General features: G+C 38.9%; 1 protein-coding gene across 5 annotated transcripts in view; it reads left to right on the top strand.

Annotated features, from left to right (window-relative positions):
* The window catches only part of ACSS2 (acyl-CoA synthetase short chain family member 2), a 47,534-nt gene that overhangs the window by 716 nt on the left and 23,468 nt on the right, over positions 1-23,350 (top strand). For all 5 annotated transcript variants that reach the window (XM_029221067.1, XM_029221069.1, XM_029221068.1 and 2 more), the window contains exon 2: positions 5,579-5,774. In XM_029221067.1, the coding sequence (XP_029076900.1) occupies positions 5,579-5,774 (196 nt within the window). The remainder of the gene's footprint in view (positions 1-5,578; positions 5,775-23,350) is intronic.

Here is a 23,350-nt window from a genome sequence, read left to right as displayed (position 1 = left end):
AACCTGTGAGTTAGTCTCCACTGCTGAGGGGCAGTAGGGTCCCATCCCGGGGTCCCCAAATTAGTAATGGAGTCCCAGATCTATTTTTAGTATTTTAGAAATCCCAATGGAAACTACCATATAAGACTGAACAAGTCACTAAAATGTTGTCTTTTAAAAAAAAATTAGGGATGGGATTGTAATAACTCAGAAATTCTGATAGGTAGTTCCATGTCTTTAAGAACGTGTGGGGAAAATTCCCCATCTGTGCCCTCAGGCTGGGTTAGGGGTCACAACTGTAGCTGAGGTGGGAGGCAGCATGATGTTGGCAGTGGGACAAGCTTGAGCCACCGAATCAAACTCAGAAAAATCTAGATTTAGATCCTGGCTCTACCACTCATTTACTGTGTGGCCTTAGGCAGATTTTAAAACCTGTCTGGAATTCCTTTTCTTTATCTATAAGACAGAGGTAATAATACCTGCCTCACAGTTTCGTTTGAGGGCAAAAATGAGTAATAAGTGAAGTGTGCATTATAGAGTGCCTGATGCACAGTAGTGTTCACTAAATAGCGGTTAGTCTGATAACAATAGGAACAAAGTGGATGAAGCAATTATTGAGTAATGCAAGATGAGACTGAATCAAGTGTAGAGTGGTTGATGGCTGCATGCAGTGTCCAAGTTTGAGTCCTCAGACCTCTTTTATTTTTTTAAGGTGTTCGTATAGATATTTATTGACTAAATTTGCCTACATAGAGAGTGTCTTACTGCTCATTAATGTATACCACACCTTAGACAAATATTACACTTAAAAGAGTCAACTGATTGGTAATTCTTTCCTTGCCAAAAGTTTCTACGCTTTATAAAAGAATTCACAGTAGGCTTCCTTTAATAGGGAAATGAGCCAATATCTTTAAAGAAAAACACAATCACATGGAACTTTCATAAAACACACTTATATCACACACCTGTTTCCACCAACCATTCCAGGATTCTGACTTCTTGGGATAACACCATGTTTTTGTTGGGATTCTCTAGGAATAAAATGTAAAGACCAATTAATATACTGGTTCTATAATAATATCATATCTTCATTTTTCCAATGGAGACTGCCTGGTTGGCTCTCAGAGAGGTGATCTAATCTATAGTCTCACCCCCTAATCTAAGTTCACTTTCAGGTTAGATGTCCCCAGCTTGTTTCTTTTCTTTTCTTTCTTTCTTTTTTTTTTTTTTAATTGAAGTATAGTTGATTTACAATGTTGTGTTAGTTTTAAGTGTACAGCAAAGTCATTCAGTTATTTATGTATATCCTTTTTCAGACTCTTTTCCTTTATAGGTTATTACAAAATATTGAGTATAGTTCCCTGTGCTACACAGTAGGTCCTTATTTGTTATCTATTTTACATATAGTAGTGTGTATACGTTAATCCCAAACTCCTAATTTATCCCTCCCCTCCTACCTCAGACCTCTTTTCACTTCTCTTCCCTCTCTATTTTCTCCTGTCATGAGTTCATCTGTTTCCCAGGGGTGAGGTATTTTTTTTTTTAATTGAGGTAACATTATTTAAGTTCCCTGTGTACAGTGTTATATTTCCACTTCTGTATACACTACAGTGTGGTCACCACCAAAAATTTAGTTTCCATCCATCACCATATAGTTACCCTCTTTACTCATTTTCCCCTCCCCAACCTTCCTCTCTGGTAACCACTGATCTGTTCTCTGTATCTACGTGTTTGTTTTTGTTTAGTTTGGTTTGTTCATTTATTTTGTTTTGTTTGTTTTTTATATACCACATATGAGGGAAAGCATATGGTATTTGTCTTTGTCTAACTGTCTGAAATGGTGAGATTTCATTCTTTTTATGGTTGAGTAATATTCATATATCCATATAATAAATATATATCTCTATATATCACATCTTCTTTATCATTCATCTATCAATAGACACTTAGGTTGCTTTCATATCTTGGCTATTTATTGTAAATACTACTACAATGAACATAGGAGTACATATATCTTTTCAAAATAGTGTTTCTGTTTTCTTCAGAAAAATACTCAGAAGTGGAATAATGGATTGTATAATAGTTCTATTCTTAATTTTTTGAGGAATCGCCATATTCCAAAGTGGCTGCACCAATATACATTCCCACCAACAATGTATGAGGGTTTCGTCTCTCCATATCCTTTCCAAAACGTGTTATTTCTTGCCTTTTTGATAATAGCCATTCAAACGGGTGGAGGTGATATCTCATTGTGGTTTTGATTTGCATTTCCCTAATAATTAGTAATACTGAACATTTTTTCATGTGCCTGTTGCCCATCTGTATGTCTTCTTTGGAAAAATGTCTGTTCAGCACCTATGCTCATTTTCTAATTGGGCTGTTTGTTTTTTTGTTGTTGAGTTGTATGAGTTCTTTATATATTTTGAATACTAACCCTTTATTGGATATATGATTTGCAAATATCTTCTCCCCAGGGGTGAGCTATTACTGTCACAAGAACTCCTTTTCTACATATTTAGCTCTGTATCCAGGATCTCACTTTTGCTCTAGTCTCAAATTTCATAGGTCTGTAGAGCATTTTATTCACACACCCTGTTGTTATACCATATTTAATATGACTGTGACTCAGATTTACCAATTTTCCCTTCCAAACCTGCTTTCCTCCCTAATTTTCTAATCCCTGTCAATGGCACCATCCCAGATCCTATCTATCTGTATATCTTATTTATTTATAGATTGCTTACTGCTTACTAAGCACAAATTCTGTTTGATTTGATGTAGAGACTGTTATCCCCATTTTATGGAGAAGGAAACTGAAGCTTAGGGAGGTTAACTTAATTGCACAAGGTGACACAGGTACTTAGTGGTGGAGCTGTGATTTGAACCAAGGTAGTTTTGATTGCAGAACCTGTTCTCCCAATAGCTATGCTGTTCCTCTTCCCTGATCCACAGGCTGCCTTTCACCAAATTCTGTCAAATACTCTTTCAAAATCTCTCTCAGGTTACCTTTTCTTCCATTCCCATAGACCCTTTTAATTCAAGGGAGCAGCCTCCTAATTGCTTCTCTCTCCACTAGTCTCACTCATTTCCAATATTTCTGGTAGATTTAGATTTAGATTTATCTAAACACTATTAGCCTGATATTATGGAAACACTGCTTTCATATGTCACTTCAAAAACTTGCAATAGTTCCCTATTTCCTACAGCTTCAAATTAAAATTCTGCCTTTCTTTCAGAGTCTCTGGATAACTAGCCCACCCCACCTTTCTATTCTTATCTTCCGCTACTCCCTACCATATACCCCTCATTCTACAACAGGTCATTCTTGTTGATATACTGGATACACAAAAGTCCCTTTCCCATCTCCTAGCCTTTGCCCATTCCCTTCTGTTCCTCTCTACCTAGTCAAACCCCGACAATTCCACAGAGCATTCCCTGATCATCCCAGACCATTTTCATCTTTTCCTCTTCTAAACTTCTTCAGTACTTAGAATGTGTGCCAAAGAAACATCCAGAGTTCAACAGCTCCACCAGAAATAAACAAAAACAAAAACTAAGTGATCATGGACTTCCCTGGCGGTCCAGTGTTTAAGACTCCGAGCTTCCACTGCAGGGCGCACGGGTTTGATCCCGGGTTGGGGAACTAAGATCCCATATGCAGCGTGGCGTGGCCAAAAAACAAAACAAAACAAAGCAAAGCAAAACAAAAAAAACTAAGTGATCATAAAACTCAGTTTTCTTCACTCCTTGTTGATGGACATAAATGTGGTTCATATATAGTTTTACATAGTTTATGCCTACTAATTATCACTTTAAAATATTTTTGAGTATACACACATACTCAGTGTAGTTGTAACAACATGGACTTTAGAGTTAGACCCATTTGTTCCCTCTTTAATGGCCACTTAGTATTCTATTGTTATCACTACCAGTATTGCTAGTTTTTATCAGTTTTTTCATTATTGGGCTTTAGGGTTGTTTCTAGTTTCACTATTATAAATAGTGTTAGTATAAACATCTCTTGAGTAATCTCTTTTTTTCCTTTGGTATTATTTTCTTAGAGTGGGTTCCCCAAAGTTAAGTTAGCAGATGAAAGGGTATTAAAAATGTTATGATCCTTGTCAGGCATTGCCCTGCTGTTCAGTAAATTGTGCTAATTTCTTATAATGCTGTTATCATATAAGAGTATCTGTTTTCTAGGGCCACTCAAGCATTGAGTTTAATCTTTCTTTTAGTCTTTGCTAGTTTTATTGGCGTATAATGGCACCTTGGGGTTGATTTAATTTGGATTTCTTTAATTCATTGCAAATTGTACTCCATGTGATTTAGCTTTCAATTATATTCTGTCTTGTATATTCAAAAATATTTTATGTTAGTCTTATCTCTTTAATCAGATTATATAAGCTAAATCATCTAACCTTGAACAAGTCACTTTACCTCTATAAATTTGATTTCTTATCAGTAAAATGAGGGGGTGATAACCTCTAAAGTTCCTTCCATTATTATTGTTCTAAGTGTCTCTCTCTCCTCTAGCTCCTGATCCAGTACTGAGATTATCCTAGGTGTTCTGCAGTTGTATGTTTAACCTGTTGAGTACCTTTTCTCCAAAGTAGCCAGGCAAATATTTCAAGATTATAAGTCTGATCATGTCCTTCTCCTGATTAAACTCCTATGATGGCTTTCCATTGCTCTTAGGGTAAATAGCAAATTCTTTATGCTTCCTTAGAAGCATTCCTTAGAATCCTTAGCTTCCTTAGAATTCTTCCTTAGAAGGATTGCGTTATCTGCCCAGTTTATGCATCAATTCCTGCTGTTCTTTCTGTAATTCTCAGTGCCTCGGCCTAAGGGAGTTCCTCTTAACGCATACCCTTGGTTCTTTTCTGTCCCATATTAATGTCTTTCTTGGTGGGGGTGTGGAGAAAAACTCCTATTCATCTTTCAGATTTTAGCAACAATGTCTTCCTCAGGGCAGTTCAAATGGTGACTTAGTAAATGTATAACTTTGGGCAAATTATTTAACCTCTCTGAGCCTCGATTTTCAAATCAATAAAATAAGAATGAAAATAAGGCCTACCTCCTAGGGTTGTAGTAAGAACTAAATAAGATAATGCATTTAAGGAGCTTAAAGCAACATCTGGCACTTAGCAAGTAACACTTGGGCAAGTAGTAGTAGGAGAAAGAGATGCTCATTAAATAATTGCTGAGAGTGAATGAACAAATTAAGCCTCCTATGTCATGGAAGGCTCTGTGGGTAAAGGATTTCTTCCTTTCACTAATTAGTTCATTTAAAAAGTTACTGATTGACTACAACGTACTAGGCATTGTGGCTACAATTTAAATAGACGGTGAAAAATGGAGTGGCAGTTTTGAGAAGGGAGGGAAGAAATTTGAGTCAAGATTCAGCCCATGGGAATAGAAGGTGGTTTAGGAGTGTGGTGGGTGTTAAGATTTGATAGATAGGTAGAGGAGGGACCCAGGTGGTAGGTCCTAGAGTACAGGGCAGAGTTGTGACTTGGTCCTGTGCATAGACTGGTAAGCTATCTGAGGATAAATACGTCTGAGAAGCTAAGTGATGTCTGGGCTTCCTTTTCTGTTGCAGAGTTTTGGGGAGACATTGCCAAGGAATTTTACTGGAAGACCCCATGTCCTGGTCCATTCCTCCAGTACAACTTTGATATGACTAAAGGGAAAATCTTTATTGAGTGGATGAAAGGAGCAACTACCAACATCTGCTACAATGTACTGGATCGAATTGTCTACGAGAAAAAACTTGGCGATAAAGTTGCTTTTTACTGGTAAAAACATCTATTTTATAGCCTGTGGCAGATAAAAAGTCATCCTCACATTTATATAGTGTTTTATAGTTCACAAAGTACCTTAAAAATCCATGAATTCATTTGATGCTTACAACAACCCAGAAGAATAAGCAAAGTATCATTAACTTAATGTCTCAGGTGAGGAAAAATACCTCAAGTAAGTTAATGACTTCCCTAAAATCACATAACTAGAATGTGACAGAATTGACATTCAAAGCCAAGTGTCCTGACTTCTAGTCTAGTGTTCTCAACTTGGAGAGGAACAAGGTGAGAGGGTAAATGGAAGCAAACAGTACTAAGTAGCTTTCTTTCTCATTCTTGCTTTGGCAGAAAAATGGATATTGGATTTTTCACTACCACTACCACTGTTATCATCATTACCTTTGATTGAGATATATGCCAGACCCTGTGCTCAAGTGTTTAGCAAATATTATCATATTTGATGCTCACAGCAACTAAGAATACATTATTTATTTTCCTCATTTTACATATGTGAAAACTGAAATTCTGAGATGTAGATAAATGACTTATCTGAAGTCATACAACTAGTAAGAAGCAGGGCTAAGATTCAAACCCCAGTAGCACAATTCCAGAGTTTACACTCTTAACCATGACACTATACTATCCTTTTAATTTCTTATACTAGCCTCCCAACTTAGCTTTGCAAAGTAGGTATTCTTTGCTCCATTTTATAGCTGAAGAAATGAAGCACACATCTGTGCTTCATAGTGAATAAGGTCATAGCATGAGTAACTGGTAGAGCCAGGATTCAAAGCCAAGTCTGTCTGATTCCTTGCTTTTAACACTAGGCCACACTGCCTCCCCAACTGAAACTGAGACCCCCCTCCTCCTAGCAACATAGCTTAGAGGAGGTGTTACAAAACTGAACCTGATATAGGATCTTGAAGTTCCAGTTATTGGAGTGTTGCTTCTGCCACCAACCATGAGCACTTTGGAATTGATCTGTTTCTTTTTAAGTAAGCCAATAGGAGCACGTTGGTATTTCATGGAAGAATTAAATTGGTAGTCAGTAAAAATTTGCCCAGTTTGTGTGATATATTGAGAAAAGCCCTAACCTGAGAGATAGGAAACTCAGATTCTTATTCCAACTGTGCCATTCACTTGCTTTGTAACCCTAGGCAAGGCATTTAACTCTCTGAAAGTCAGTTTCCTCATTCATAAAATGGGGGTAATAATTCTACCCTTGTCTTTATCTCTAGATTGTTATGAGAATCAAATATGATATTGTAAAAGCATTTATTTGTTCATTGGAAAACAACATACAGATGTGAGTGGTCTGTTATCACATTACCATTGTTCAGTTTGGGGTCACTTTGCCACTGAAAGTCGTGGCCTATTATGCCTGTTGAGACTTTGTTTAGCTCCTGCCCTGGGACTTTATGCTTGAGCTCCAGCTGACACTTGGGCCCACCTCCTAGGTTCCTTAGGGATCAAAAAACCTTTAAAGGTTTTCAGAGGAGATGCTTTTGTCTAAATTTGTTACCTGGTTTGAAATAATTCAGGTGCAAGATGAAAGACTGAAAAACACAGGCCAGAGTTGTCCAATCACTGGATATTGCTGCAGAATGCTGAGGCCCTTCTTTTAGTTCCCCTACCATCGATACCTGAACAGAGCCTGTCTCCACATTTGTAAAATGAAAGGAGTAGATTAGATCAGTCTTCTCCCAAGAATGCTCTAGGAACCACTCACTAACTACTAGACATATTAGCAGGGGTTTCTTGATTCATGAAACAAATGAGACTGAGAAGCACTACATAATAAATTACCTTTGTGGGATTCCCAATGTATATTAATATAGTAAAGACTCCAAGAAGTCCTACAGTAAAGACACCTGATTAATTTTAACATGGGATTTCTAAAGTTTATTTGAGCCCCAAACACATTTTGTAGCATGCTATTAACATCAAAAGAAGCAGTATTCCATGGAACACCAATTTGGGAAGCACTCGATTATATAGTCTCTACATTTACTTCCAGTGCAAAATTCTGTAACTCTATAACAAGACATTTTCACTCCATTTTTACATTGGTCACTCAACCAATAAGAATTTTTAAAGATATTGGGTACACAGCCCTATGTTATGTGTTATGGTACAAGGGTAAGAAGAGTGGAGACAGGTACCACACTGGCCATTATTATTCAATTCTCAAGCTACAAATAAATCACATTTGTTAAAAGAAAGTAAAGTGCAAACATGCGAGATACTTGGTTACTTCCCTTTTCTACCTCCATATGTTAAAAATAATATGCTTACACTGCTATTTCTTCATCTTTTTTTTTAGAAAGTATTGACTTCCTTTTATGATAGATGAGAATTCAGTTCTTGTATACTCCTCCAGCTTCCTTCTCTTATCTCCTCAATATAATTATACCTCTGTTTTTTAGTTGATTTAAAAATCAATGTTTATGTTAGAATAATCTATCACAGTTGCAGTTCCTTTTAGGTAAAGATTTTTTTTTTCACAGAAGTTAAAAATCACCTGCCATTTTTCTTGCACTATTTGCCTTTATCATATACTCAATTTTTTTCAAACTATCATATAATTTATTCTCTGAAGTGCTGTTTTTCTCCTTTGTCCTTTGTCTTGGAGCCCACCTTCTTCCCGCTCTACTTTCTATTAATGCTTTTAAAGTGACATCTTTTCAGTGATTTGTTCCAGTTGATATACTTCTTATGGAGCCATAGTATGACTTTCTTTTCAACCTAGGCATTTAGATAGCTATAATGGCATTAGAAAACCACATTTGTAGGTCACTTCTTGTTTTAGGGCATATCTTATATACATACTGAAATAATCCACAAAGGAAATAGTGCTCTTAGGAAAGTACTCCAATAAGCCAAAATAGAACAATATTAAGGAAGAATTTGGCCTTTTACTTTTGGCTTGACACATTGTAAATACTCACGGAAGAACAGTATTTTTAGAATTTGAAGTGACTGTTTTAGAGTCCATCTAGGCCAGCTCTCTTTACAGATGGGTAGATTAAGGATCAGAGAAGCTAAGTGATTTGCTTAAGGGTGATAAACCTGCTTGGAGACAGTGCTGAGACTAATCTCCAGATATCCTCACTCCTAGTCAACTTCTCTTTTTACCATATGATACTACAGTGGACCCTTGAACAACTCGAGGGTTAGAAGTGCCAACACTTGCACAATCCAATCTGCATGTAATTTATAGCTGGCCCTCCATAGCCTCTGTATCCGAGGTTCCACATTTGCGGATTCAACCAACAGTGGATCATGTAGTACTGTAGTATTTACAATTGAAAAAAGTCTGCATATAAATGTATCCATGCATTTCAAACCCGTGTTGTTCAAGGGTCAACAGTACTTCGTTATTCTAGCTGTGCAGGACTTGGCTGTGACCAGTGAAAAGAGAAATTAGTCATATTAGTTAAATTAACTTTAAATTAATTTGCTTAAAAATGTAAAATAAATGGTGTCATCAGGTTTAAATGGCCCAGACCCTTTAATGAATGTAAAATATATTTACATTCTATTGGGGAAGACCAGACAGGCCTACGTGAAACAGCCTGAAAGCAATTATGGGTCAAATTGCAAAGAGCCACTTTTACTAATAGTTCACAGAAGGGAGAAAGCATTGCAGGGAGGCAGTATAACATAAAATTAGGAGAATGTGTTTTGGTGTCAAACTAACCTAATTTGAGTCGTGTTTCTGCCACTAACTAGCTTTACGATTTTGCACAAGTTACTTAACCTCTTTGAGCCTCAGTTTTCTCAACTGTGAAATGTAGATAAAAATAGTTTTTATCTCATGGAGTTGTCAGCTGAACAGGATTGAAAAGGATAACAAACCCATGTGTCCAATTCCTGGCACATTGAAAGCACTCAAATATTAGCCGCCATTATTATTATATCGGGACAGTGAGATGACCAAGTCTGTCTAGAGTAAAGGGTTTATGTAGGGAACAATTTATTCATTCAATACTTATTAAGAACTTACTATGTACCAGGAAGTATTTTGAACAGACAAACTCTCTGCCCTCGTGATGGTTATATTCCAGCTTAAGGAGACAGACAATAAACAAACCAACCAATAAATATGTGACAGGTAGTGATAAGTGCTATAGAAAAATACAAAGCAGTTTAAGGAAAAAGGAATGACAATGAAGAATGGGGATTGATAAGGGAAGCACTCTCTGATAAAGGTGACATTTGAGCAGAGATATGAAGGAAATGGAGAGTGTTATGCCCATAGCTGGGTTGGGAAAGGGAAATATTCCAGGTACAGGGAGGAGCAAGTGCAAAGGTCCTGAGATGGGAGTGTTCTGCTACCTGGGGTATTTGAATACTAGCTAGGAAGTTAGTGTAGCTGAAGCAGTATTAGCTAGAAAAACAGAGTAGTAGGGAATGAGGTCAGCAGGACACTAGATTGTATAGAATCTTGAAAGACTTTTGGGTTTTATTCACAGTGAAATGGGGAACCACTGGACAATCTTGAGCATAGAAGTAAAAATGATTTGACTTATATTTAGAATTATGTTTAGAATCTGTCTTTGTGTTGAGAATAGACTGTAGAAGGGCAAGAATAGAAGCACGGAGATCAATTATGAGACTATTATAGAAATCCAGCTGAACAATGATGGTGATTTAGACTTTAGTAGTAGCTTGAAGGTGGTTAAAAGTGGTCAAAATCTGGATCTATTTTGAGTGAAGAGCCCATGGAATTTGCTGACTTGGATTGGATTTGAGGAGTGAGAGAGAGAGGAGTCAAGGTTATCTTCAGCAGTGGATGAGGTCCAGGAATGGGACATCTTGACTATTTTTGGAGACCTAGGAAAGATTTTATGCAGGGGAATGATGCAGTCACAGCTGGGTTTAAGAAGATTAATCTGGATTCATATGGAAGTGAGAGTGGAAAGTCAGAGAACTGAGAGTTTTGTTATTCAAGGTAGAGATGCCTGAACTGGGATATTGCTGGTGGGAATGGAATTGAACAATGAAATGTTAGAGTAATTTAGAGGAAAGAAACCAACATAGGTAACTGGGTGTGTAGATGGTGGGCGCACAGACAGAGAAAGTGAGAGAGAAGAGTCAAGGGTCCCCTTAGTCTATATAACACTTTACCTCTTTCAGAGGCACACAGTCATCTGATCCAGAGGCTAAATTTGCCCTTAAGACTTTGGTTTTAACCTCTCTTGCACTTTCTTCCCCCTAACATGGCAGGTTCGTGGGGATTTATGTGTGTACGTGTGAGAAGGAAATCAGTAACAAAGTTATTAGAAAAGTAATTCAGGGAGAGATAGTCGGTGAGGGATATTAGAGGTAGCTCAAGGAGTTAAAGGGATACTGGCAAACAGTGGGAGATTGGGGGATTAAGTAAGCAGTGGGAGATTATGGGGAGTGGATGGAAAGAGTGGTTGATGGCTATTATTCTGGTGATTTATATGAGCTGCTCAGTCTCTAGGTTATTCCAGGAGAGGAACCCAATCTCCAAAGCCCAAAATATTTGGTATAGTCCATTCCTTCTACTTTTTGCTTTGGGTTGCCTATGGCTATCATTATCTCTATACCATCTCCGCCTTCAACCTCAGCTGAAATCACTGAAATATCTCTCCACAGGCTCTATTATTCAGTCCTTCCTTAGAAACTTCTGAGAAGCAGGTGACTTTAGGACAGAAGCTCTGCTCTCAGGATCCCTGTATGTTCCTGAGTATGAGTTCCAAAATATGATATTTAGAACTGTCCAGATCCTGGTGGGGTATGTGTGAGTGTGTGTATTTGAGGAGGTGGGGATGGTTGGGAAGGTGAGATAAGCCCATGGTCTGACAAGGAGAAGATTGTCAAGGTGACATGGAAAACCAGAGCCCTAGAGTGTGTTGTCTTAGCATTCATGTCCAAGGACTCTGTTAATTATCTAGGTCCATGTTCTGGAGTTCATTTCAGTGAACTAGATGATCACTAGTTGATCACTAGTTCAGTGAACTAGATGATCACTATGGGAAGGGAGGGACTTTTTTGTCCTCCATCTATATCTACACTTGTTTCACAATAGTGTATTTACTTATTCAAATATACCATTTGACCCTTGAACAATGTGGGTTTGAACTGCATGGGTCCACTTATACGCAGATATTTTTCAACAGTAAATACTACAGTACTGCGTGGTCTGTGGTTGGTTAAATCAGCAGATATGGAGGAATCAAGGATATGGAGAGGCAACTGTAAGTTATATGCAGATTAACCCCTATGTTGTTCTAGGGTCTACTGTACTTGCTAAGGAAAAACACTCATTTGAGAAAGAAGATGGCCTCAGACCATTCTCTTCCCCTCTCTGGGCCTTCCCTTTGTGGGAGTGGTGGGAGATGAACTACTGATACTGTGCAAGGTCCCTTCTAACACTGACGTTTCAGGATTCTGTGATTGTTTCCGAAGAGGAAGTTGTTTTTAGAAGTTCTGTTGCAACCTGTAGTGACTCTATGGTGACTCAGTAGGCAGGCTGGGCTTCTGTTGAGATGATGAAAGAAGAGGAGGATTTTAGAAGGGATGAAGAAGCTGAGGAAGAGAATCTGATCCCCTTGTCTGGTAATATGAACACTTTCGCATAAATGCTTTAAAATAACGGGAGATATGTGGGGAAATAACTATTGCTGGGAACAGTCTTTCTCCACTTGAATCAGGCGGGCAGATTGTGGAGGAGGACTGGAGGATTTCATGTTTAAGGTGGATCTCTAATTTTCTTCTCTCACTTCCCCTGAGTTTCAGACTCTTGATGCCTTAAAGAGCCACTCCCTAAAGTGATAAAAATGAAACAAGCAGACTGTGCTGTCCAAGTCACTAGTCACTTTTTGGAAGTAGGTGGGAAATGAATAATAAATGTATAATAATAATAGTATATGTTATACATTAATATATTATATGTACTAACATATGTAATAATAAGTGTGTAATAAATGGAGACTGTCTTGAGGCCTGACTCAGTGTCCTGAGCCATGTCAGCTACCTGAGTTTGTGTCTGGGCTGATTTCTTTTACCAGTGTATTAAGTAAATATTTAATGAGGAGAATGGCTTTAGATAATGACCTTTTTCTGAGCCTTCTTTATCTCACTGGTAAACTGTCTGGGGTGAACAGGATACTTGCTAAAGTTACTTCTGTCACTGACCTTCAGATTTCTATCACAAATGTAGGGAACTGCAGTGGCAAGGCAGCTAGGGGAGGTTGGGGGAAGGGGAGGAACCCAGTACTGGCCTCTTGTCCTTTGAAGAGAGCAGGTAGTTAGGTGGGAGCCTGGGTTCTTGCCTTAGGGAAGCCTCACATTTACAACAGTAAATACAGAAGGCTTGGAGCTGAAGATGGGCCTTCTCCCTTTTCCTGGATTTGGTATGGGAGAGTTTGGTCACTGGTAATGATCCCTAGCGTCTGATACCTTGAATCTCTGTGAGAATTTGAGACTCTCTCTCCCAGACCTTTGAGGTCCACTTCCTGTACAAACCAGGAGTTGTAGCCCCAGTATCTCCATCCCCAACAATTCTCATAAGTGATCATTCTGATTCTGGAACACTACCAAGACCACAGAGTTCACACAATACCTATCCCATTGTTAGGCAGCTCTGTTACAAAGTTCTTAGATATACTACCTCCGTATAACTTTATCTCCATTCTCTCCTCTTCCCTTGGTCTTAGTTCTCTGCTCTGTGGCCACATAGAATAATCCCATTCTTTTCTCCACAAGACATCCCTTCAGGTATTTGAGGGCAGTATCCCTTTGCCAGGCTGAATGTAGAATTATAGATATCTAAATCTAGAAGATGCCTTGAAGATCATCTAGTTCAGTAATTTTCAATTTTCTAAAAGCATTAGAATCCTTTTATTCAAATATAATATTATATGTATAGTGATTGACAGGATCTGGTCTATGCTTGGGTTTCAGTACCTACTCCCACAAATTGAGCAAATTGCCTCACCTTTTTAAACCTAAGTTTTCCCATGTGTAAAATGGGAACAATAATAGTTCCTAGGGACTTCCCTGGTGGTGTAATGGTTAAGAATCTGCCTGCCAACGCAGGGGACACGAGTTTGATCCCTGATCAGGGAAGATCCCACATGCTGTGGAGCAGCTAAGCCTGTGCACCACAACTACTGAGCCTGCGAGCCACAACTGCTGAAGCCTGTGCACTGCAAATACTGAGCCCACCACCACAACTACTGAAGCCCGTGTGCTGCAACTACTGAAGCTTGCGTGCCTAGAGCCCATGCTCCTCAACAAGAGAAGCCACCGCATGAGAAGCCCGCGCACCCCAACAAAGAGTAGCCCCCTCTCGCCGCAACTAGAGAAAGCCTGCATACAGCAACAAAGACCCAACACAACCAAAAAAATAAAATAACGGTTCCTAGATTGGTGTGAGGAATAATTGGAATAATCTGTGTAAAGGGCTTAGTGCTTGGCAAACAGTATGTTAGCTATTTTTATCATTATGCCAAAGCCTCATTCCTAAAACAGGAAAAAAGCAGAGCTGATCTGGTTGAAGCATAGATTGGAGGACCAGAGCTACATTCTGTTGGCTTCTTTACCTTGTCACTGTGGTCCCTGTGAGATATATGTGTGGAACCTCCATGGATTTGCAGAACTCAGTTTGAAAACCCCTGACCTAGTCAGTGCTCTCGTTTTATGGATGAGGTAGTCCTGAGTCCACATTCCCAGGTTTCTTGTATGATACAGTTTCTTGAACAACTCCTTCATCATGCATGTTGGTCTCCTGTATACATACTCTAGTTGGCCAATATCATTTATTAAGTACTCTACCTATGGTATGCCCTGGACAGGGAATTATTTACAATCTCCCATAATGCCTAAGAGTTTTCTATTTATTCTAATAATAAACTATGTCTCCTCTGTGTTGTACGTGTATAATTGTTCCCTTGTTTTTTTGAACCTAGGTATGGTTCACAAGAACACTTGGCAGATGAGGAGCTTAAGGCTCAGAGAGTGGAAGTGACTTTGCCAGGTCACATAGCAGTTGTAACTTGTTCTGGACAGAAGAACGCTTACATTCTTTGTTATAGACACTATGCTTCTACTTCACAGACTTAGCTTCTTTGACAATCTGTCACTTATCTAGCCAGTAGTTTACTTAGATGGTTTAGGGCTGGCTTTAGAAATGTTGACTACAGTTTATAATGATAATTTATAAGGCTTAACACATTAAAGGGCAAACCTCAAAGAAATAACATCCTTTCCTTAGCTGAGATGTGTTCATTCATCCATTCATTAAACAATTTTTTTTAACTGAATATCTACTATATATAGTCTGCATACTACCTTGAGAATAGTGGGTGGGAGGCACAGGGCAATAGCAAGGGGACCAGTAAGGGGGCACTGACAACAGTTCAGATAAGATATGATAATGGAGACAACAGTAGAAGCTGTGAAAAGTGGTCAGATTTTTTTATTTCTATTTTTTTGGCCGCACTGTGTGACTCATGGGGTCTTAGTTCCCTGAGACACCAGGGATTGAACCTGGGCCCTTGTAAGTGAGAGCGTGGAGTCCTAACCACTGGACCACCAGGGAATTCCCCAGATTTTGGAATATTTTGAAGGCAGAGCCAATAGGATTTGCTGATGAACTTGATGTGGGGTATAAGAGAATGGAGTCAAGAAACAAAGGTTTTTTTGTCTGAGCACTGGAAAGATGGAATTTCCATTAGTTGGAGAAGAAACTGGGAGGAGAAGTTTTGGGGGAGGATCAGAAATTTGTGTTTCATACACAGAGATGTAAAATTGCAATTGTGACAAGTGCTAGGTAGACAATGAAGAATTTCAAGTAGAGATGTGACATATCAGAGTTACATTTTGAAAAGATCACTCTCTTGATAATGTATATATTAGAAAAAACAAAAACCAAAACCCAGAAAGCCTACCTGAGGATCTGCAGACAGAGGTCCCAGCCATTGCTTTATGACCTTCAGCAAGTGATGACACCCTTCTGAGCCTCAGTTTTCTGACCTTTCAAATGGGGATAGCAAATCTTGTTTTGCCAATCTCCAAAAATTGCTACAAGGATTAGCTGAGATGAAAGACAAGAAAACACACTGAAAAGATTTATTACTATGAGGTGGTGCTAATACTCATACATATTACACGTGTCTAAGGGCACTGTTAGGCAGAAGGATTCAAGACTGGCAGCCACATATGACTTTTCTATACTTTACAAAATGTCCTTCTTTCCTCTAATGAACTTAACTTCTTTTCTCAAACTTGGCTCAAAATCCACCATTTCTAGGAAGTGTTTCATAATTGACCACACTTATTTCTTTTGCATTCCTTTGGTGATTTCCTACTCCTGCATTTTCTTGTTCTTGATTGCTCTTTCCCAATATTGGCCTGATGTGGTGGGTGGTTTAGATCTCTCCAATTAAAGATTTTAAGTTTATGAGAGTAAGGACTAGCCTCTCATTCCCTTACTTTCCTAATTTGGCAAGCAGTAGGCACTGATCATTGGATGGCCACTCTGGCAAAGATTGTCCATTTCCAGTCCTCTGTGGATTGGGAGTTTAGTAGGTAAAATGTTTTGAGGTGGAGGAAGAGCCTTTAGTCTAGGAACCTCTCTGACTTTTCCTGACCTACAGAATAAAATTTAAACTAAGCATTTGCGGCCCTATATATATGAGCCCTCTCTAGTCTATATTTTGAATCTTTAAAGTTTTGAAACATTCTTAAATTTATAGAAAAGTTACAAGTATAGCTCTTCCTCAGTTACTGGGGTCTGTGCTTAGGTAGAGACAGGAGAGTGGAACTGACATGCCAGTGGCCTGGTGCTGCGTCTGTAGCAAAGTGTGTGTGACCCCCCTGAGACCTTTTAAATCCCACTTCAACCAAGAGCTGAAGCTAATCAGCGAATATGGGCTCTGAAGAAACATGAGGTCTGGAGGGTCAACTTTACGCTGGCCAAGAGCCGCTACTGAACGCCTCTATTTGAAAGCAACACCCTGCTGCAGTGACTCGCCTGCATCCAGGTGCTGTACGAGGTGATTACCTGGGTCTGAAAATCAAGGATTTTTTGGAGAGGTCTTCAAGCTTGCCTTGGCCAAGTGTATTCACCATGCCTGAGTGCTGATCTGCCAGCACCATATCAGGGTTTGTAAGCAGGTAGTGAACATGAGTCCTTCATTGTCTGCCAGGACTCGCAGAAGGACTTCTGTCTTTTCCCTCTTCTCGCCTTACCGTGAGGCCTCACAAAGAGGAAGAAATGCCAAGAAGGGCCAGGGTGGGGCTGGAGCTGGCAATAATGAGCAAGTTTAAGCTCCTCCATCCCCTCCGACTGGTGGATTGTCTAATTTTCTAGTCAGATAATAAAACAGGATCAACACTTAAAGAAAAAAAAGGCAAGCTGCAAGTACAATACAAATAACTTTTTTCTTGAACCATTTGAGAGTAAGATGCAGACCCTGAATAGTGTGTATTTCCAACAAGGACTTTCTCCTATATAACCATAATACAACTATCAAAATCAGGAAATCAACACTAATACACCACTACTATCTAATCCTCAGACTCCACTCCATTGAAGTTTTACCAGTTGTCCTAATAATGTCCTTAATGGCAGAAGGATCCAGTTCACAATTACACATGACATGTGGTTGTCATGTCTTTTTAGTCTTTTTTTTTCTTTTTAGTCTTCTTCAATCTAGAATAGTCCCTTAGTCTTTTCTTGATTTTCATGGCCTTGACATTCTATCTTTTCAATCTTTTTTAAAAATAATTTTTTAATTTTTTAAAAAATTTATTTAATTTTATTTTTGTGTTGGGTCTTCGTTGCTGCGCGCGGGCTTTCTCTAGTTGCAGCGAGTGGGGGCTTCTCTTCATTGCGGAGTGGGGGCTTCTCTTCGTTGCAGTGCGCGGGCTTCTCATTGCGATGGCTTTGTTGTAGAGCACGGGCTCTAGGCACACGGGCTTCAGTAGTTGTGGCACGCGGGCTCAGTAGTTGTGGCTTGCGGGCTCTAGAGCACAGGCTCAGCAGTTGTGGGGCACGGGCTTAGTTGCTCTGTGGCATGTGGGATCTTCCTGGGCCAGGGCTCAAACCCGTGTCCCCTGCATTGGCAGGTGGATACTTAACCACTGCGCCACTGGGGAAGTCTGAGATTTTTAAAAATTTAATGAATTTTTCAGCAGAGACCCCCAAAGAGTTGCCAATTTAAAATTTTATGAAGTAAGGATATTTTTCAAACCACAAATATCAACTTATGTCACTATCACTCAATTAAAAATAACTGCATGAGAATATACATAGCAAAAAGTATAGTCCTTTATATCAAATAAATTTAGCTTTATGAAAAAAGACAACTGATAGATGAAAATACTAGTATTTAGGATTGTCACTGGCCTGTAGACTGGCCTGTGTTTTCCCACTTCTGCATCTAAGCCACCCTTGTTCCTTTCTTCCTGAATTGGTCTGTTCCTTTTCTGGGCCAATCTAAACCTTGCTTATTCTTTAAGAACCATTTGAAATGCCATCTTCTTTGTGAAGCTTTTCCCGATTCTCCCTTTCCGACTCTCTTTCTTGCTCTCAGGCAGAATGAACAATAAAATCCAGACTTAGAAAGCACATTTAATGAAATATTCCACTCATTTACAGTTGAGGCAACTGAGACCCAGAGAAGTGAAGTAATTTGCAAAAGCTCTCACACTGTGAAAGGTAGTGAAGCTTGACCTAAAAATCTAGTTTCCTGACTCCTAATCCAGAGCTCTTTCCCTGTCTACTTGTTTCCCTATTTGTTTCCCTGTCATTGTAGCATTCTTGCCCAGGAATGAGAGAGCTTTAGTTGGGATGTAAGGCTTTGAGAACAGCTCTCATCTAGGGTTCTAAGGTCTGATCTATTTATTAAAAGCCTTATGGTTTTACTGGAGAATCATTATTTATTTATTTGCCCTGGAATACATAACATAGAGTTGTCCTTGCAGGAAACGTTTCTGTAGCATATCAACACATGCATTTCTGATTGATTTTTAAAATTGAATTGTATACTTTATATTTTTTAAATTAATTAATTTTTACTTTTGGATGTTTTGGGTCTTTGTTGCTGCACGCAGGCTTTCTCTAGTTGCTGCGAGCAGGGGCTACTCTTCATTGCGGTGCGGGGGCTTCTCATTGTGGTTACTTCTCGTTGCGGAGCACGGGCTCTAGGCACACGGGCTTCAGTAGTTGTGGCACACGGGCTCAGTAGTTGTGGCTCACGGGCTTAGTTGCTCCGCGGCATGTGGGATCTTCCTGGACCAGGGCTTGAACCCATTTCCCCTGCATTGGCAGGTGGATTCTTAACCACTGCACCACCAGGGAAGTCCTCTGACTGATTTTTGATGAGAGGCTTATTTTTGAAACCAGTGTTTGTTTCTTTTTTGACCTTTTTTTTTTTTTTTTTTTTTTTGTGGTACACGGGCCTCTCACTGTTGTGGCCTCTCCCGTTGCGGAGCACAGGCTCCGGACGCGCAGGCTCAGCTGCCATGGCTCACGGGCCCAGCCGCTCTGCCGCACGTGGGATCTTCCTGAACCGGGGCACGAACCCGTGTCCCCTGCATCGGCAGGCGGACTCTCAACCACTGCGCCACCAGGGAAGCCCGCCCTGACCATATTTTAATACATGGAAATCTATCCAAATGAGCAGTCAGACAGGCCTCTTGTTGAACTTTAGTTTCAGCTACTCTTGAGGATTACTGTCTTATCTTTTTTATTCTTCTTATTATTATTGAGGTGTAGTTGACTTATGTTAGTTTCAAGTGTTCAAACTACAATATTGTAGTTTGATATTTTTATGGATTATACTCCAAATAAAGTTATTAAAATATTGACTGTATTCCCTGTGCTGAACATTACATCCTTGTACCTTATTTATTTTATATCTAGTAGTTTGTACCTCTTAATCCCCTTCACATATTTTGCTCCTCTCCTCACCCCTTTCCCCCCAAGGTAACACTAGTTTGTTCTCTGCATGTGTGAGTCTGTTTCTGTTTTGTCTTATATGACATCCAAACTGACAGAAACCTAAGTTTTTTGTAAGGACAGCTGTGCTCCACAGACAATCCATTAGTTTCTAGCAGCAGAGTTGTTGTTGTTTTTGTTAGATTCTTTTTTCCTTTGACTTTTATTGTTTTAGGTCTTACATTTAGGTCCTTGATCCATTTTGAGTTAATTTTCATATATGCCAGGTAAATGCAACTTATGGTCAGGTAAGGGTTCAACTTAAGGATAGTCATGCTCCATGGACAATCCATTAGCTTCTAACAGCAGGTTTTAAAAAAATTAATTTTGTAGATATTTATAGAAATTTGTCAGGCACTGTACAAAGTACAAAGAATGTAGCAATAAGCATGAGAAATCTGGTCCTTGTCCTCACGGAGCTCACAACCTGATAGGGGCAAGATTTTTACCTGTGAGCCAGAATTTTATTTAGGAAGGAAATGTTGGGGATAATGTGTTTTTCCTTATTTCCAGGGGGAGTGGGGAATGTCTCTAGGAGCAAATGGGTGTACAAGTGCTCCTGTGACACTTAAGCATTGATTGCCAAGGATTGTGAATATAGACACATGTGGGTTTCCTTGCCTGAGGTTTTGGATCTTTCAAAATCTTCAGAATACTGAAGAGGTCTTGGTGGGTATGATCTTGACCATAGGCTAAAGCTCAAAGTGGATGGGAGTCTTCTCAGCTTCTTTACAGTACTCCTGGAGATTCTTAGGAGAGAGGCTTCTCTATGTTCATTTAGGTATAATCCAAATTGGTATAGTGGAACAAACACTAGCCTGGAAGTCAGAAACCCGGAACCTAGTTACAGATTTCTCCTGAATTCTCCTTGTGTGGCCTTGGCAATCCGTGTCCTCTGGATTTCTTGTATCTTTAAAACAGGGATAATAATACATGTTCTACCTACTGCAAAAGTAGCTGTGAAGATCAGGTGAGGGAACTGTACTCGTGTAATGAATTAGCTGGATTCTTATTTGATGTACACAAAAACCGGCGAGGCAGGCATACAGGTTTCATTATTTTTATTTATTTGTTATCTACCTCAGCTAAGTTTGTTATTTTTTTTTTCCCAAGTATAATCTCATTTCTCTGAAACTGACTTTTAAGACCCATTCTCCTGCCTCTGAAAGGAAGAAATGATAATCAAGGAGTCTAAGATACATTAGTGATTATCCCCCTCTTCTTGACTCCTTCCTCCCATCTCATACTTTACAGAGAAGAAAACAGAGGCTCAGAAAAGAGGGGAAATTTTGTGCAAATTCATACATTGAATTAGGGGTAAACAATAATCTAGGTCTGGTGAATCCAAATAATTACCTGAGGATCTTGTTAATAATCCAGATCCCTGGACCCCACCCAGCCTATTGAATCAGAATTTTCAGAGGGTAAGACTTCTGACTTGTATTTTTAAAACCTCCTCAGATGTTTCTGATGTGGTGGGCAGTGGCAGGGTGTCTTTGAAAAATAATTAGTTAGATTAGTAATCTAATGCCTAAAAGAATTTTGAAAAATTATGTAGCTCTTCACACATTTTAAAGTTCACATTTAAACATTTTATTGTAATATTAAATAATTGCAAAGAATTTAATTTCCAATGTGTTTTTTATTGTATACGTGTATATATTTTATATATCTTTTTCAAAATCTTGAAACTGCAAATTTAGCTCATATAATTTATAGAAAATGTTTATCATATTACCTAATTTGAACAGCCAGTTCTCACTGTCAACATAGCCAAATCAGATTTACTTTGTTAGAAAATGCCTAACTTCTTTTTTAGTTAAAGCAGTTATGCTAATATATGACCTGTGATAACTATTTAACTTCTGAATTATAATTCTAGGAGAAATAAGGCAAGTAGACTTGCCATGAGTTTGTCAATTAAGATGTTACTCCTTTCAATATTGATTTCTTATGGAAGCTCTCTGATTTGCTTTCTTGGGGCTCTCCCTCTGAAGTTATGCATTTTCAAACTGCCCCTTTGTTTGGCACTCTGGAGGGTTTTTTTAACCTCAGCATTGTATAGGCATAATAAGGTTTGGGATAAGAGAGAGAGACGGCATTTTTTTATAAAGTGGGAGAAAGAAAGTGGGAAAGGAGAGCCAACTTAGATCAATGTTAGGAAAGATTACATATGAAAGTTGAGTCTCTGGACACTTATTCTCTTAAAACTTTTCCTGCTCAGGTACATACAGGAATAGAGTACTCTAGCTTGAAAACTACTGATTTAAACTATGATATCTACCTAAATAACAAAGAACCATTGAAGTGAATATTTTTGCATGTGTCTGTTATACTTGAGAGACTTGATGTACGTGTAGTATGTTGTTCCTGGCTGTTCTTCCCACTTTCTTTTTCTAACCCAGGCATATTCCGTTTAAGGCAGCATTCCAAATGCTATGATAATAAAGGAGCTAAGAGAGCTGCCCTCATTCACTTGTTTTGAGGAAGGCTAGCATAGTTGTTCCATCCAGGAACAACTGGATAGTAGGAATGAATGTGTATGATTTCCCTCCTGTAAGCAGGCATGTAGGCAGTGGGAAAAGGGTTAACTTCTATACTGGCCCAGGTCTGCCTTCTCAACAGAGAAGACATATGGAATCCAACTGTCACCAAAGCCACTTTGGGCAGGGCAAACAGGCACAAGGTCTCTGGAGCAAAGCCTGAAAATAGCTGGCAGGAGAACAGGGTGTAATTATAGCTCAAACTGCGAAGCATGTGTCTCACAACCTGAACTGCATATCCAAGGGCTTCTTCCTGTCTCTTCCATGGCATAGAGTCCAGAACTTAGCCCACTGTAGGGGCTCAAGAAACTCTTCTTGATATGTTTCCAAATCCCATTCCATAAGTTTTAAATATTTTTCCTCTGTGTCTGTTTCCCGCTGCCTGTTTAGCATCTGTCTTCTTCATTTGTATCCTCTATTATCCCCCCTTTCCTTCCATGTTTTCTCACTCTGATCAGCCTAGATCTGGCTGATCATGTGAGCAGAGTTTATTTGTTCATATTTTTATCCATTCATTTCACAATTATGTATTAAGTGCCCACTGCGTGTCAAACTTTGTTTGTTAGGCACTGAGGAGGAAACAGATAAAACGATGTCCTGCCTGCCTTTAGGAACTCACAATCCAGTGAGGGAAACAGGTGTATACATATGACTATAATGTTAAAAATAAAACAAATAAGTAGCAAGTCTTTAGGCAAATAGAAAGAGACAGTATGAATGAATGAACAGTATGAATGAATGAATGAATAGTGCTAAGGTACAATCTTTCAGGAAAGGAAGATTTGTATAGATGTCTGCTTTTTTTCCCAAATTAATCTGTGTGCTTTTTGCAGTTCTAATCAAAACCACAGTAAGTTCAAAAATTTTTCAGATATAATTCATAGCATATAGTTTACCCATTTAAAGTACAATTCAGTGACTTTTGGCATATTCAAAGAGTTGTGTAACCATCATCACAATCAATTTTAGAACATTTTCACCACTGCAAAAAGAAACCCCATACTCATTAACAATCACTCTTCATTTTCTTCCAACTTTCCTTGCCTCAGCCC

The sequence above is a fragment of the Monodon monoceros genome, unplaced genomic scaffold (assembly GCF_005190385.1).
Source record: "Monodon monoceros isolate NGI ecotype Baffin Bay Population unplaced genomic scaffold, NGI_Narwhal_1 Super_Scaffold_13, whole genome shotgun sequence".
Lineage (NCBI taxonomy): Eukaryota > Metazoa > Chordata > Mammalia > Artiodactyla > Monodontidae > Monodon > Monodon monoceros.
The sequence above is the reverse complement of the archived record's forward strand: the minus strand, read 5'-3'. Positions and strand labels throughout refer to the sequence as shown.